Genomic DNA, 13,906 nt, shown 5'->3' on the forward strand with positions numbered 1-13,906 from the left:
AAACACTTAAAAACAGCATAAAAGAGCATGCTGAGACACGCCATAGCATTTGAAAGTGCAAATATGGTCAAAAACATCATGATTTGGCATGTCGACAAAACGACCAAAAAAAGCAAGGCTATAGTATGGCAAAAATGTCAAAATTTGACACGTCCAAAAATTAAATGAAAACACCTAAAAACAACATAAAAGAGCGTGCTGAGACACGCCATAGCATTAAAACATGCAAAAACGGCACCAAAACACGATATTTTGGCATGTCAAAAAAACAACCAAAAAAGCAAGGCTATAGTATGGCAAAAATTTCAAAATTTGACACGTCCCAAAATTAGCTGAAAACACCTCAAAACAACATAAAAGAGCATGCTGAGACACGCCATAGCATTTGAAAGTGCAAATATAGTCAAAAACACTATAATTTTGCGTGCCAACAAAAAATGACCAAAAAAGCAAGGCAAAAATGTCAAAATTTGACACGTCTCAAAATTAGCTGAAAACACCTAAAAGCAGCATAAAAGAGCGTGCTGGGACACGCTATAGCATTAAAACATGCAAAAACGACACCAAAACACGATATTTTGGTATGTCAAAAAAAAAAAAAGCAAGGCTATAGTATAGCAAAAATGTCAAAATTTGACACGTCTCAAAATTAGCTGAAAACACCTAAAACGAGCATAAAAGAGCGTGCTGGGACAGGCCATAGCATTTGAAAGTGCAAATATTGTCAAAAACACCATAATTTTGTATGTTGAAAAAACGACCAAAAAAAGCAAGGCTATAGTATGGTAAAAATGTCAAAATTTGACACGTCCCAAAATTAGCTGAAAACACCTAAAAACAGCATAAAATAGCGTGCTGGGACAGGCCATAGCATTAAAACATGCAAAAACTGCACCAAAACATCATATTTGGCTTGTCAAAAAAACGACCAAAAAACCAAGGCTATAGTATGGCAAAAATGTCAAAATTTGACATGTCCCAAAATTAGCTGAAAACACCTCAAAACAGCATAAAATAGCATGCTGAGACAGGCCATAGCATTAAAACATGCAAAAACGACATCAAAAGACGATATTTTGGTTTGTCAAAAAAATGACCAAAAAAGCAAGGCTATAGTATGGCAAAAATGTCAAAATTTGACACGTCCCAAAATTAGCTGAAAACACCTAAAAACAGCATAAAAGAGCGTGCTGAGACACACCATAGCATTAAAACATGCAAAAACTGCACCAAAACATCATATCTTGGCTTGTCGAAAAAACGACCAAAAAAGCAAGGCTGTAGTATGGCAAAAATGTCAAAATTTGACACGTCCCAAAATTCAATGAAAACACCTCAAAACAGCATAAAATAGCATGCTGAGACACGCTATAGTACTTGAAAGTGCAAATATGGTCAAAAACACCATAATTTGGCACGCGAAGAAACGACCGAAAAAGCAAGGCTATAGTATGGCAAAAATGTCAAAATTTGACACGTCCCAAAAACAGCTGAAAAAACACCTCAAAACAACATAAAAGAGCATGCTGGGACACGCCATAGCATTTGAAAGTGCAAATATGGTCAAAAACCCTATAATTTTGCATGTCGTAAAAAACGACCAAAAAAAGCAAGGCTATAGTATGGCAAAAATGTCAAAATTTGACACGTCCCAAAATTAGCTGAAAACACCTAAAAACAGCATAAAAGAGCGTGCTGAGACATGCCATAGCATTAAAACATGCAAAAATTGCCCCCAAAAGACATATTTTGGCTTGTCAAAAAAACGACCAAAAAACCAAGGCTATAGTATGGCAAAAATATCAAAATTTGACACGTTCCAAAAACAGCTGAAAACACCTCAAAACAGCATAACAGAGCGTGCTGCGACACGCCATAGCATTAAAATATGCAAAAACTGCACCAAAACATCATATTTTGGCTTGTCAAAAAAACGACCAAAAAAGCAAGGCTATAGTATGGCAAAATGTCAAAATTTGACATGTCCCAAAATTAGCTGAAAACACCTCAAAACAACATAAAAGAGCGTGCTGAGACACACCATAGCATTTGAAAGTGCAAATATGGTCAAAAACACCATAATTTTGTATGTCGAAAAAATGACCAAAAAAAGCAAGGCTATAGTATGGCAAAACGTCAAAATTTGACACGTCTCAAAATTAGCTGAAAACACCTAAAAAGAGCATAACAGAGCATGCTGAGACACACCATAGCATTAAAACATGCAAAAACTGCACCAAAACACGACGTTTTGGCATTTCGAAAAAACAACCAAAAAAAGCAAGGCAAAAATGTCAAAATTTGACACATCTCAAAATTAGCTGAAAACACCTAAAAACAGCATAAAAGAGCGTTCTGTAACACGCCATAGTATTAAAACATTAAAAAACCGTACCAAAACACAATATTTTGGCATGTCAAAAAAAAGCCAAATCAGCAAGGCTATAGTATGGCAAAATGTCAAAATTTGACACGTCCCAAAATTAGCTTAAAATACCTCAAAAAAGCATAAAAGAGCGTTCTGAGACATGCCATAGCATTAAAACATGCAAAAACGGCAACAAAACACGATATTTTGGCATGTCGAGAAACCAACCAAAAAAGGCAAGGCTATAGTAAGGTAAAAATGTCAAAATTTGACACGTCTCAAAATTAGTTGAAAACACCTAAAAAGAGCATAAAAGAGCGTGCTGAGACATGCCATAGCATTAAAACATGCAAAAACGGAAACAAAACACGATATTTTGGCATGTCGAGAAACCGACCAAAAAAAGCAAGGCTATAGTATGGCAAAAATTTCAAAATTTGACACGTCCCAAAATTAGCTGAAAACACATTAAAACAACATAACAGATCGTGCTGAGACACACCATAGCATTTGAAAGTGCAAATATGGTCAAAAACACCATAATTTTGCATGTCGAAAAAATGACCAAAAAAAGCAAGGCTATAGTATGGCAAAATGTCAAAATTTGACACGTCTCAAAATTAGCTGAAAACACCTAAGAAGAGCATAACAGAGCCTGCTGAGGCACACCATAGCATTAAAACATGTAAAAACGGCACCAAAACATCATATTTTGGCATGTCGAAAAAACAACCAAAAAAAGCAAGGCTATAGTATGGCAAAAATGTCAAAATTTGACACATCTCAAAATTAGCTGAAAACACCTAAAAACAGCATAAAACAGCGTTCTGTGAAACGCCATAGTATTAAAACATTAAAAAACGGTACCAAAACACGATATTTTGGCATGTCAAGAAATAGCTAAAACAGCAAGGCTATAGTATGGCAAAAATGTCAAAATTTGACATGTCCAATAAACAGCTGAAAACCACATCGAATATCATGTAGAGGCATGTTATAATATACAGTGTTAAAAAAAAAAATTCAAAAATGGTTTAATTTTTAGGAAATTATGTTGATTTGCTTTTTGTCTTGTGTTTGTGTTGTCTGGTGATTTCCTTTTATTTTGAAATTCTAACTCTCCTCTCTTTTCAGATGACTTATTTCCTCCCGCTGTGTGTTTTCCTGCCAGTGTGATTGTCGGCCCTGCCTCTGATTGTCTCCACCTGTTCCCCCTTACCTTGTGTATATATAGTCAGTGTCTCCCTTTGTCATGTGCCAGTGCATCATGTACCTTGAGTCTGAGAACCAGCGCCATTCCCAAGGTCTAAGAACTTTGTCTAGTCTCGTGTTTGTTGCTCTTTTTCCTCGCTTGAGCGATTCTTGTTTTGCCAATTTTTGCTCCCTCGATTGAGTGATTTTTGTTTTGTTAGTTTTTACTGTCTCGATTGAGAGATTTTTGTATTGTCAGTTTTTGCTGCGTCGATAAAGTGATTTTTGGTTTTTGCCTTCCCTCTGCTTGAGTCTGTTTTGTTGCCTTTTTCTTAATAAATCATTTGTCTGTTACTATGTTCTCCTGTGTCATGTATTTGGGTTCATCTCGAAGTTCAGTTTTTGTCAAACAGCCCAAAAACCCATAAAATTGCATGCTGAAAAAAGTAAGGCTATAGTAAGGCAAAAATGTCAAGAACTGACATTTCCAAAAAACAGCTGAAAACCACTCAGTATAGCATGTGAAGGCATGTTATACTGTACAATGCTGAAAAACCAACCAAAACCAGCTCAAAGACCCACAAAATTGCATATTGGAAAAAATGACGAAAAAAGCAAGGCAAAAATGTCAAAATTTGACATGTCCAAAAAACAGCTGAAAACCACTTAGTATACCATGTAGAGGCATGTTATTGTGTACAGTGTTGAAAAAACATCCAAAAACAGCCCCAAAACCCATAAAATAGCATGTTGAAAAAATGACAATGAAAGCAAGGCTATAGTAATTAATGAATTACAATGACATACTTAAGTCACTTGCAGCAAGGCATGGAGTAATTCTTAGCAAGAGACACTTAATTCGGCTGCTCAAAATGCATGGGCTTAAACGCGAGGAATCTCATGGCCACAAGTTATTATCTCGTGGCCACAAGATAGTAATATGTGGCCACGCATTATTTTTTTTTCATCCAATGTCACCAGAGGGGCTCCGTAGAAAACATTTGAAAGCCGCATAAAATAGCGTGCTGAGACATGCCTTAGCAAAGAATGTTAGAATGTTGCAAAAATGGCGAAAAACAGAAAAAAAATGGCATGTAGAAAAAAATGACCCAAACAGCAAGGCTATAGTATGGCGGAAAATGTCAAAATATGTTTTTTCAAAAAAATAGCTGAAAATTGCGTCAAATAGCGAGCTGTGACACTCCTTGGCATAAACGGCCAAAAACACCTGAAAACTGCATAAAATAGCATGCTGAGACATGCCATTACATTGAATGGTGCAAAAACTGCCCCAAAGACCATAATATAGAATGTCAAAGAAACTGCAGAAAATACAAGACTACTAAAAGACTATGGCGAAAAATTCCAAAATATGACATGTCCCAGAAACACCTGCAAACCACATAAAACAGCATGCAGAAACATGCCATGGCACAGAATTTTGCCAAAACTGCCTAAAACACCTTGAATATAGCATGTCGAAAAAAATGGCCAAAAATGCAAGACTTATAGTATGGCAAAAAATTTCAAAATATGACATTTCCCCAAAACACCTGAAAACCTCATAAAATAGTGAGCTAAAACACAGCACAGTATAGAATTTTGCTTAAACTGCCCAAAACAACATAATATAGCATGTCAAAGAAATTACAGAAAATGCAAGGCTATAGTTTGAATTTGAAAAATGTCAAAATATGACGTCCCAAAAACCTGAAAACCACATAAAATAGCATGCTGAAACATGCCATAGCATAGAATTTTGCCAAAACTGCCCAAAACACTTTAATAAAGCATGTTCAAAAAAAAGGAACGAAAATGCAAACTATGGCAAAAACTGTCAAAATATGACATGACACAAAAACAGCCAAAAAAAAAACAAAAAACGGGCAAATATAATATCTGTCTGCTCTGATAATATAAGGGTAATATGATCAGGAAACAAAAAAATTTGTATAAGCAGTGATGTCTGTCGGTTTTAGACAGACATCACTGGCAAAATAAAATCAAGGAAGCACTAAGAGGATTAGCTCTGAGAGTTGAGGTGCTTGCTTCATGATTGGAGGGGTGTGAGATCAAATCTTACTGGGAACAGAATTTTTTTTCCTGCAGTAGTAAATCCAGTAAAAAGTCAGTAAAAAATAATCTTCACACACACACACACACACACACATATATATATATATATATATAAAACTTTGTCATTAAGACAACCCAAACACCAAGACATCTGATTTATGTGCTAAAACCATATATCCCTTAGCTATTTAAGTGTTTGAAGTGTCTTATTGACAAAGTTATATATATATTAAGATTAAAGATGATATTTAAAATGTAAGATTTAGGATGATATTATATAGTTTGGTATTGTGAAGCACGTTGTAACTCTGTCAATAAAATCTCGGCATATATCTGACTGCTCTGCTAATATAAGGGTCATATGGCACTATTGGCAGTGACGTCTGCCACATAAAATAGCACGTCGAGACGTAGAAAGTTGCAAAAACTGCCCAAAACACCATAATATAGCATGTTGAAAAAATGACAGAAAATACAAGACTATAGTATGCCGAAAAATGTTAAAATATGACATTTCCAAAAAATGCTGAAAACCACATAAAACAGCATGCCAAAACTCGTCATACCATAGAATATTGCAAAAAACATCATAATATAGCATGTCTAAAAATGACCGAAAATAGTATAGTAGTATGTAGTAGTAGTATACTTGTATAGTATGTTGAAAATAGTCATAGTATAGAATTTGTGGATTCCCCAGCTTGCCATACTATAGTATGGTGAAAAATGTCTAAAAAACTGCTGAAAACCACATAAAACATCATAATGTAGTGTTTTGCCCAGCTTGTTCCAGAGCATAACAAAGAAGGCAGGACCACACAGTAATCATTTAAACTAACAATAACTTTATTAAAGATAACACAGCAACTCTTGAACATTTCTTTAGATTATGTTTATTTGGTCTATTTTACAACCAAAAAACATTCCAAACATGTTTTTCCCAACTGTCATCATAATACGTACCATGGGGGTTAAGATAGTAAATGAAGTCTTGTTTTTTTTTAGTTGAGGTAGTGCATTGGCTGCAAGGTCATTTATGTTTTTTGTCCTGATTAGTTTGTCGAAATACTGTTTCTTGATGCTGTAGCAGGCAATGGTAACCTTGTGGGGTAAGGCGTACCCCACAATATGGCGAACCTTTACAAAAGAATTAACACGGCATGACTTCAGCTTCACATCCTCTTTTGCTAATGAATTTATAATAATCTATAAGACAAAATTCAGGATTTTAGCCTGGATGCCACCTTCTCATGTTTTTGGGTCGAGGTAACTAATGGCAACAACAGTTTTTGAGGTTGGTCCGGTTTTGAGAGAGTGCTGTCGCCAGCAGCAGAGAAACAAGCCACAACGGAACCACATGAGAAAAGCGTGCACTGTCAATCTGTTTCCAAGTGCTTGTTTTTTCTGCTGACAGGCTTGAGACCCAAAAGAGAAATGAACCGGTTCTCCTTACCCTTTGCTTGTTCAGGTCTGATTTGTGTCCAGGTCTTGCTGGAGGGGAAGTCTCATTCTGAAATGTAGCAGACTATTTTACAGTCAGTTGAAATTAGCTACATATTCCACATATATTCATTACACTGAAACGTATTTAGATAAGAATAACATGCACGTTTGATACTCCAACACAAAAAACTCTTACAGCCAACTCTCACTTGTGTTTCAGTGGTTTTCTCCCTGCAACAAGTCATCTCTTGTGAGATTTCAGAACGAGTCTTCTTGTTCGCGAGACTTGGACACAAAACTGACCAAACAAGAAAAATGAATCATTAGGGTCTTTTCCATAACTGCAGCTTTTTTTTTTGCTGCTGCTGGCTGCAGCGCTCTTAGCACTGGACCAGTTTCCAAAAACTGTTCTTCACACAAGTCACTTAGACTCCAAAACACTGGAAAACAGGGTCAAGGTTGAAAAACACACAAGTTTCACTTTAAATGCATTAAAGCGAGCTGATGTGACTGCTTGTTGTACAGCAGCCACTGTGGCCAAAAGTTAATATTATTGGATAATAGCAGATGCTAAAACATAAGCTAACAGTTGCAGTTACACAGCCTTTGGTGATGTTGTCTTCAAATACACAGTATAATTGGCATGTATGTATGTATTTTTGCCAAACAGGACTGCTGTAAATATCATCATCATATCATTTATCTTAAGATTTTGATTATTTTGTCAAATTTGCTCTGAGTGCTACCCTGAACAACAATCTATCAATAGTAATTAATGCAAGCGCTTGTCAGCAGATGAGAAGCTAAAATACCTGTTAAGCTGGCTGTGACAAACATGCTGAAAGGAACTTCTGTCTACTGGCTCGACTTCCATCGTGTTATCGCCATCTTCAGGGATCTGTTGGGGGTGAGCAGTGTGGTCTGAAGGAGCAGGTTTGTCATGGGGCTGGTTTTGTTCTTGCCTCTTATCCAGCTCTCAATGGATTCTCGTTCATAAGAATACCCGTCTGAAGAGAAGACTCACAGTTTACCACTTTGTACACACACAAATAATAATTTGCCTTTGACTCTGTTTGTGACATTGGGACAGGTTTCATGGATTTGCCATCTCACCTGCAGCCATGACTGGATCCTTCATCAGCTCCCTGGTGATTGGACACAGAAATTCGTCGGGGGCCTCTGAACCGCTCTGCTCTCCCTTCAAGGCTTCAATTTTCCTCAGGAGACGACCACGGAGGCCCACAGACTCTGAGAAACCAACACACTGGTCATTTCCATGTAAGTCTTAAAAACCTATCCATTAATCTATCATCAAAGATTTAGTATTTCACATAAACCAGCTCAAATTGCTCAAATTGTATGCTAATGTTCTTCCACAGTTCCACTTTCTACATGTTATATGGTGACATTTTTTACTATGACTTTTTTCAACATACTATAATTATATTGATGTACAATGCTAAAAAGTTTACCTGTTTTTTTTCCAACTGGATATACTATATCTTTTGAAGTACTTTTTAAAAATACAATCATGTCACTTTTTCAGTTTTTCTTCTGACATAATATATTATGACTTTTATCAACTCTACATTTTTTTTCGACGTGCTAAACAATGACTTTTTAAAATCATTTCCAATGTCATACTATACTGTGATGTTTTTGTCATGATTTTTAACAACATACTACACTGTGCCTTTCTTTTATTATTATGACATTATTAACATAATATACTATGATGTTTTTGGGTCATTTTTGACGACATATTACACTTTGATGTTTTTGGACCATTTTGGGCCATTTTTGATGACATACTGTAAAATGACGTTTTTGTCCAACTTCGGGTCATTATTGACGACATACTATACTATGACATTTCTGTGCCATTTTTCGAGTTTTTGGGTTGTTTTTGACAACATACTGTACTATAACATTTTTGGGCACTTTTATGTCATTTTTGACAACATACTATAGATGAGAGCGGGATGATTTGAGCCTGTGGGGAAGTTGAACTACCCCTTGTTTCCAGGCAACCATAGAGTACAGTATTGTTAAGGTCTGCTCCTAGAACATCGGAGTCCAGCAGAAAGACCTACGCTCCCTCTCAGAGAAATATGAAGCCCAGAAAGCAAAAGTCATTATCTGTCAATTTAATCAAGTCTTGTTGAGTGAATTCACTTAAATGTCCTCAGGCCAGTGCTACAAAGCACCGCTTAAGAAAACAAATTGGTATTCTAAGTCCTTTATTCCTTCTGCTATCAGGCTGCTTTTTTCTGCTGAGTAAGTATGCACGGGACCACATGACTTCTGCTGCTGAGTGCAGCTTATTCCTGTCTGTCAGTTTGTGCTTGGTCTGGGAAAATTTTAAAACTGAATTGCCCTTCTGGGAGAAATAAAGTTGTCTGAATCTAACTCTGAAACATAAAGTTTTTTTGTTTTGTTTTGGGGTTTTTTTCAAGATTTTTAATTACATACTACACTATGATTTTTTTCATGATTTTTAACAACAAACTATGCTAGGACTTTTTTGCCTTGATTTTGGACAACATATTTTACAGTCATTCTTTCATGATTTTTGACGACATTGATGATGACATTTTCTCATACTTGAAGACCTTCTTCTATTGGCTATTTTTGAGTTATATAACAAGTGTTTTCTATGATATACAATACTATGACTTTTGATACTATGACTTATGACTCGTGATTTTTCTATGCCATACTTTACTAAAAATTACTAAAAGGCCTAGAAATTTTCTAAAATCTTAGAAACATGTATGGGGCTGTTGCGTCTGGCCCCTGGCCTCATCTCATTTTCCAAAAGTGGCCCCCAAGTAAAGCAAGTTGAGTATCACTGACATAGAAGGTTATCCATGGAAGATTACAGAAATAATTAACTGCATTACATATAACAAAATTTCATGACGGTTCCTAAACTTTCAAGAATTTCACTCATATCATTACTTTTCCAGGCCTGGAAAATGAAAAAGTGGAATTCCATGACTTTTCCAGGATTTCCATGACCATGGGTAATCCTGTATGTTATGATGTACAGGAACTTAGATGAACTTGGTGCCTTGAAAAGTAAGTAGTAAAACGGGTAGATGTGGACATGGACCAGCTGTTGCAATCAAACACTTTGAATCCTAAAGGGAAAAATGGATGTTGCTCAATCAAATGTCTTCTCTCCATATAACACGTTGAACCTATTAAGTGCTCTGATTCATCCAATAAATTACTCTTGGATAGAAAAATTGCACTTAACAGCGCTATAGAGTTTAAGATTTCCATAAGTTCCCACATTTTTCATGGGGGGACAAGCCATTAGTACTATACTGTCCACTTTACATTTAGATTGATAATTTGATGAGACGCTACAATAAAACCGCAGAATGAGGCTGTCTCCATAGAGATACACTGAATTATATCCGAAATTAACTTTTTTTCCTCTGCTCACTCAAAGATTCATGAATTTTTCATTAAGTAAAGTGCACTAGAATCTAATTTACTGTGTGTGTGCCGTATAAGTGAGTGTGTGTCTATACACTCGTTTACACCAGCAGCATGCATGGAAAATGATAGTTGTTGGTTGGCCCAAAAAGGACAGGAAATGTGGCAATCTGCTGTGTCCTCTGTTCTCGTTCTGTGGTAATGATGAGAGCTGTCTCCATACTAAACACATGGGAAAGAGATGCTCGGTCCAGAGGACATGCTTTGCATAACTGAGCAGCATGCACGGGGAAGTTGGCTTTACTGTTGTTGTTTTTTTTGTTTTTTCTTTTTAACTGCGTCTACTGCTGTCCAATTAAAGCAAACAACAACAGCCAGGAGGGCGTTTTTACTGTGATTAAGGGTGGGACTGTGATGCAGCTAGTTAAATGATTACAGTGGCAAGAGGTACCTGTAATCAAAATAGAGACAGCTTTTCTGGGCATTATGGCCACTGAAAACTGTGTGTGTGAATAAGAACTCAACATGTGCTTAGCTTATTAGCATTTAAAATAGCACTAAAGCATTAAAATACTAATTAGAAAGCACCTCTACCTAGGAGACAAAATTCAAGGCAAACAATGTGCTAAATTTTTTAAGAGAAAATGATTCATCTGCAGAGAAAGTGTGTGCACATCATACATATTTTAAACCAGATGTGCACACAATGTTCCACAAAGAAGCATGTGTGATGTAAAAAAAGGTTAAGAGATTGAAGCTAATAATAAAATACTCATTTAGGTTTTTAGCCAATTTAATTTGTGGAATCAACTAGTTAGGTTGTAACTAAATCAGCTACTAAAATTTGTTGCATCACGACTACTTGGGGAATAACCATAACTAGGGTAGCTAAACAACGATCAAAAGATAAGGGCATTAGCTTTCTGGCTGGCATGAGCCACTGGGCATTCTAACACATCATGGTAAACTGGATTGATGTTGAAATGTATGGATTAATTAGGTCTCTACTGGATTATTGCATTGCAAAATACTGTGTATTTAATGAAGAAGATGCAGTGTGGAGGAAAAAAAAATGCTGTTTTACAATTAAGGAGAGTCATTATACTTGATTTATACTATGATTTAAACCGACCCTAGTGGTATGTTTGACTATTTAGTTGCTACTTATGTTGTAATTTATTTGTTTGGTGCAACTGCTGTTATTTTTGTACAGCATTAATCTCACTTTAGCAATAATTTTCAACATAACTAGGTTACATCTGGTGCAACAGGCTGCAGAAGTGAACACTAAATCATAGATTATCTTTCTACTAAATGTAATTGCCAATCATTCTCAAATTAATGATAATACATGTGCTGTATTTAGTCGTGTGCATAGTAGCACAGGTTAATTTTAAACAAAGATTGCCTCAACAAATTTGTCCACGCTGTTTTGGGCATCTGGCCCCAGGAATGACACGATGGAGCTATCAGCACCAAAAGCTCATTACTTGTCTGACTTTCTACCAAATTTTATTGCAGGCTTTGAAGTCAGTTTTTTGGTGGCCAAACAATGTTATCACACCCATTATGTGATGAAAAAGATGTATGTAAATCAGTGGGAAAACATTTTGATTGTCACATCCCTCAGTCACAATCCCTCACAATCAAAATTTGACCCATTCTGTCAAATATATAATATTTTGAGAGTCTAGAAGAGCCACACAATTGAATCATTGTATCTATTAGTGAATCTGCTTTGGGGGCACAATCATCCTAAAGCAGCGCTAATCTGAATAAATTTATACGTAATTTTTTGAACAATTTCCTAAAGAATGAACAGGGCCCCGCCTCCAACATTGTATCAATTTCTCTTTATACATCCATTAGTTGGATACACTAATTTGCACTAACATACACTAATATGCATGCTAAGCTACCTACCATTAAATAGATCAGAAAAACTCTGATTGCAACACACAGAAAGATAGTTTGACTTCATTCTCTGCTCAATACTCCAATCCTTCACTAACTCTTTTACATAGCAATTAGTTGTTTGCTGCTATATTAATGTTTTGAAAGTTTAATACAGTGACTTTAAACTAGGCTATATATTGGCAACATGGTGAAAATAATGATGGTGACATTTGTCGACTGTTACTGTGCTGTATTGTTGCTGCTGAAACACTGTGTCCATCCACTGCAGGGAGGAATGTTTGTTTTTTTTTTCCTGGCCGCAGTTTGTACAGTGACTTTCCACAGTGAGACCCTGGACGACCCTGAGCGGACTAATCTTATTTTCAGAGGGATTATCATTGTTTGTGACGTAAAGGTCATCCTGCGGGATACTGTCCTCACAGCGTGATTTGTGATTGTATAAGCAGATAGAAACGCTCTAGTTTCACATCCCTAAATCAGATCACTGTTTGGGGAAGAGTTGTGGAGGGGAAAAAATAAATCACAGCATCGATTTAAAAAAAAAAAAAAAAAGCGGTTTATATCATGCTATCCAATTGAAGTTGTCATGTTTTAAGATCAAACAGTAAATCCTCACAAAAACACAGAGTCCCAGTGTCCCTGTGTGTGTGTGTTCTAAAACTAGTGTACGTGACTGTGTTTCATATTCAGTCCTCACCAATTCCCAGCTCTGCTGCCGTTTCCTTGTTCAGCTGGCTGAGCTCTGCTCCGTCGATGTTGTTGGCTTTAAAGATGCTGACGAGCTCCTGCAGTCCTTCCTCACACAGCCAAGTCTGCACATCCCCCTCTGACCAATCAGCAACCAGCAGCCTGGAGTGACCCGGCAACTTCCTTCCTGCAAAACGAACAACAGGAAGGGAGGAAGTGCTCTGCTATTATACCCCCACATTTCTTACAACAAAACTTATCAGATGCAAACAAACAATTTCCCTCACACTCCACAGAAAAGGACACACTCCCACTGTGCTGATATGGGAGCGACAGTTACTTTACTGTGAACACACACACACAGATCCCCAAACCTCACAAGAATGTGATCCACCAAAAAAAAAAAAAAAACACCAGAAAATTAAACTGAGGGTCTATTAGTTCAGACTGTGCCACAGCATGCAGCTCATCAACCTTCACACGACACTATGTGAGTGAGCGGCCGTCATTTATCATATGAGGCCGAGACAAACTGGCCTGTTGTGTGCTGGCCCCGTTAATGACACATCACAGCAGCCTCATGGTTCCTATTGCCCATCATTAGCCATGTGAAGGATGACACTGAAGACTGGGAGGTGTTGCTCATTACCACGCTAACTACATGTTAGGCCCCCCCCTGCCCACCTTCTCCCATCTCTGCTTGCCTAGACAATGCCAAAAATTAATGCATATTTTGTCCACAAAAGATTGGGATTTTGGAGGTCAAAATATGTTTCA

At 36.8% G+C, this 13,906-nt stretch overlaps 1 protein-coding gene across 2 annotated transcripts in view; it reads right to left on the bottom strand.

Annotated features, from left to right (window-relative positions):
- Positions 1–6,460: 6,460 nt before the first annotated feature.
- LOC121949175 (WD repeat, SAM and U-box domain-containing protein 1-like) overlaps positions 6,461–13,906 on the bottom strand; it is a 19,925-nt gene continuing 12,479 nt past the window's right edge. For both annotated transcript variants that reach the window (XM_088083210.1, XM_042494794.2), the window contains 4 exons: positions 13,140–13,316; positions 8,192–8,326; positions 7,891–8,085; positions 6,461–6,772 (listed from right to left, as the gene is read on the bottom strand). In XM_088083210.1, coding sequence (XP_087939336.1) covers positions 7,934–8,085; positions 8,192–8,326; positions 13,140–13,316 — 464 coding nt within the window. In that variant the 3' untranslated portion in view covers positions 6,461–6,772; positions 7,891–7,933. The remainder of the gene's footprint in view (positions 6,773–7,890; positions 8,086–8,191; positions 8,327–13,139; positions 13,317–13,906) is intronic.

The sequence above is a fragment of the Plectropomus leopardus genome, chromosome 10, assembly GCF_026936395.1.
Source record: "Plectropomus leopardus strain MGB_pleo_1.0 chromosome 10, ASM2693639v1, whole genome shotgun sequence".
NCBI lineage: Eukaryota > Metazoa > Chordata > Actinopteri > Perciformes > Serranidae > Plectropomus > Plectropomus leopardus.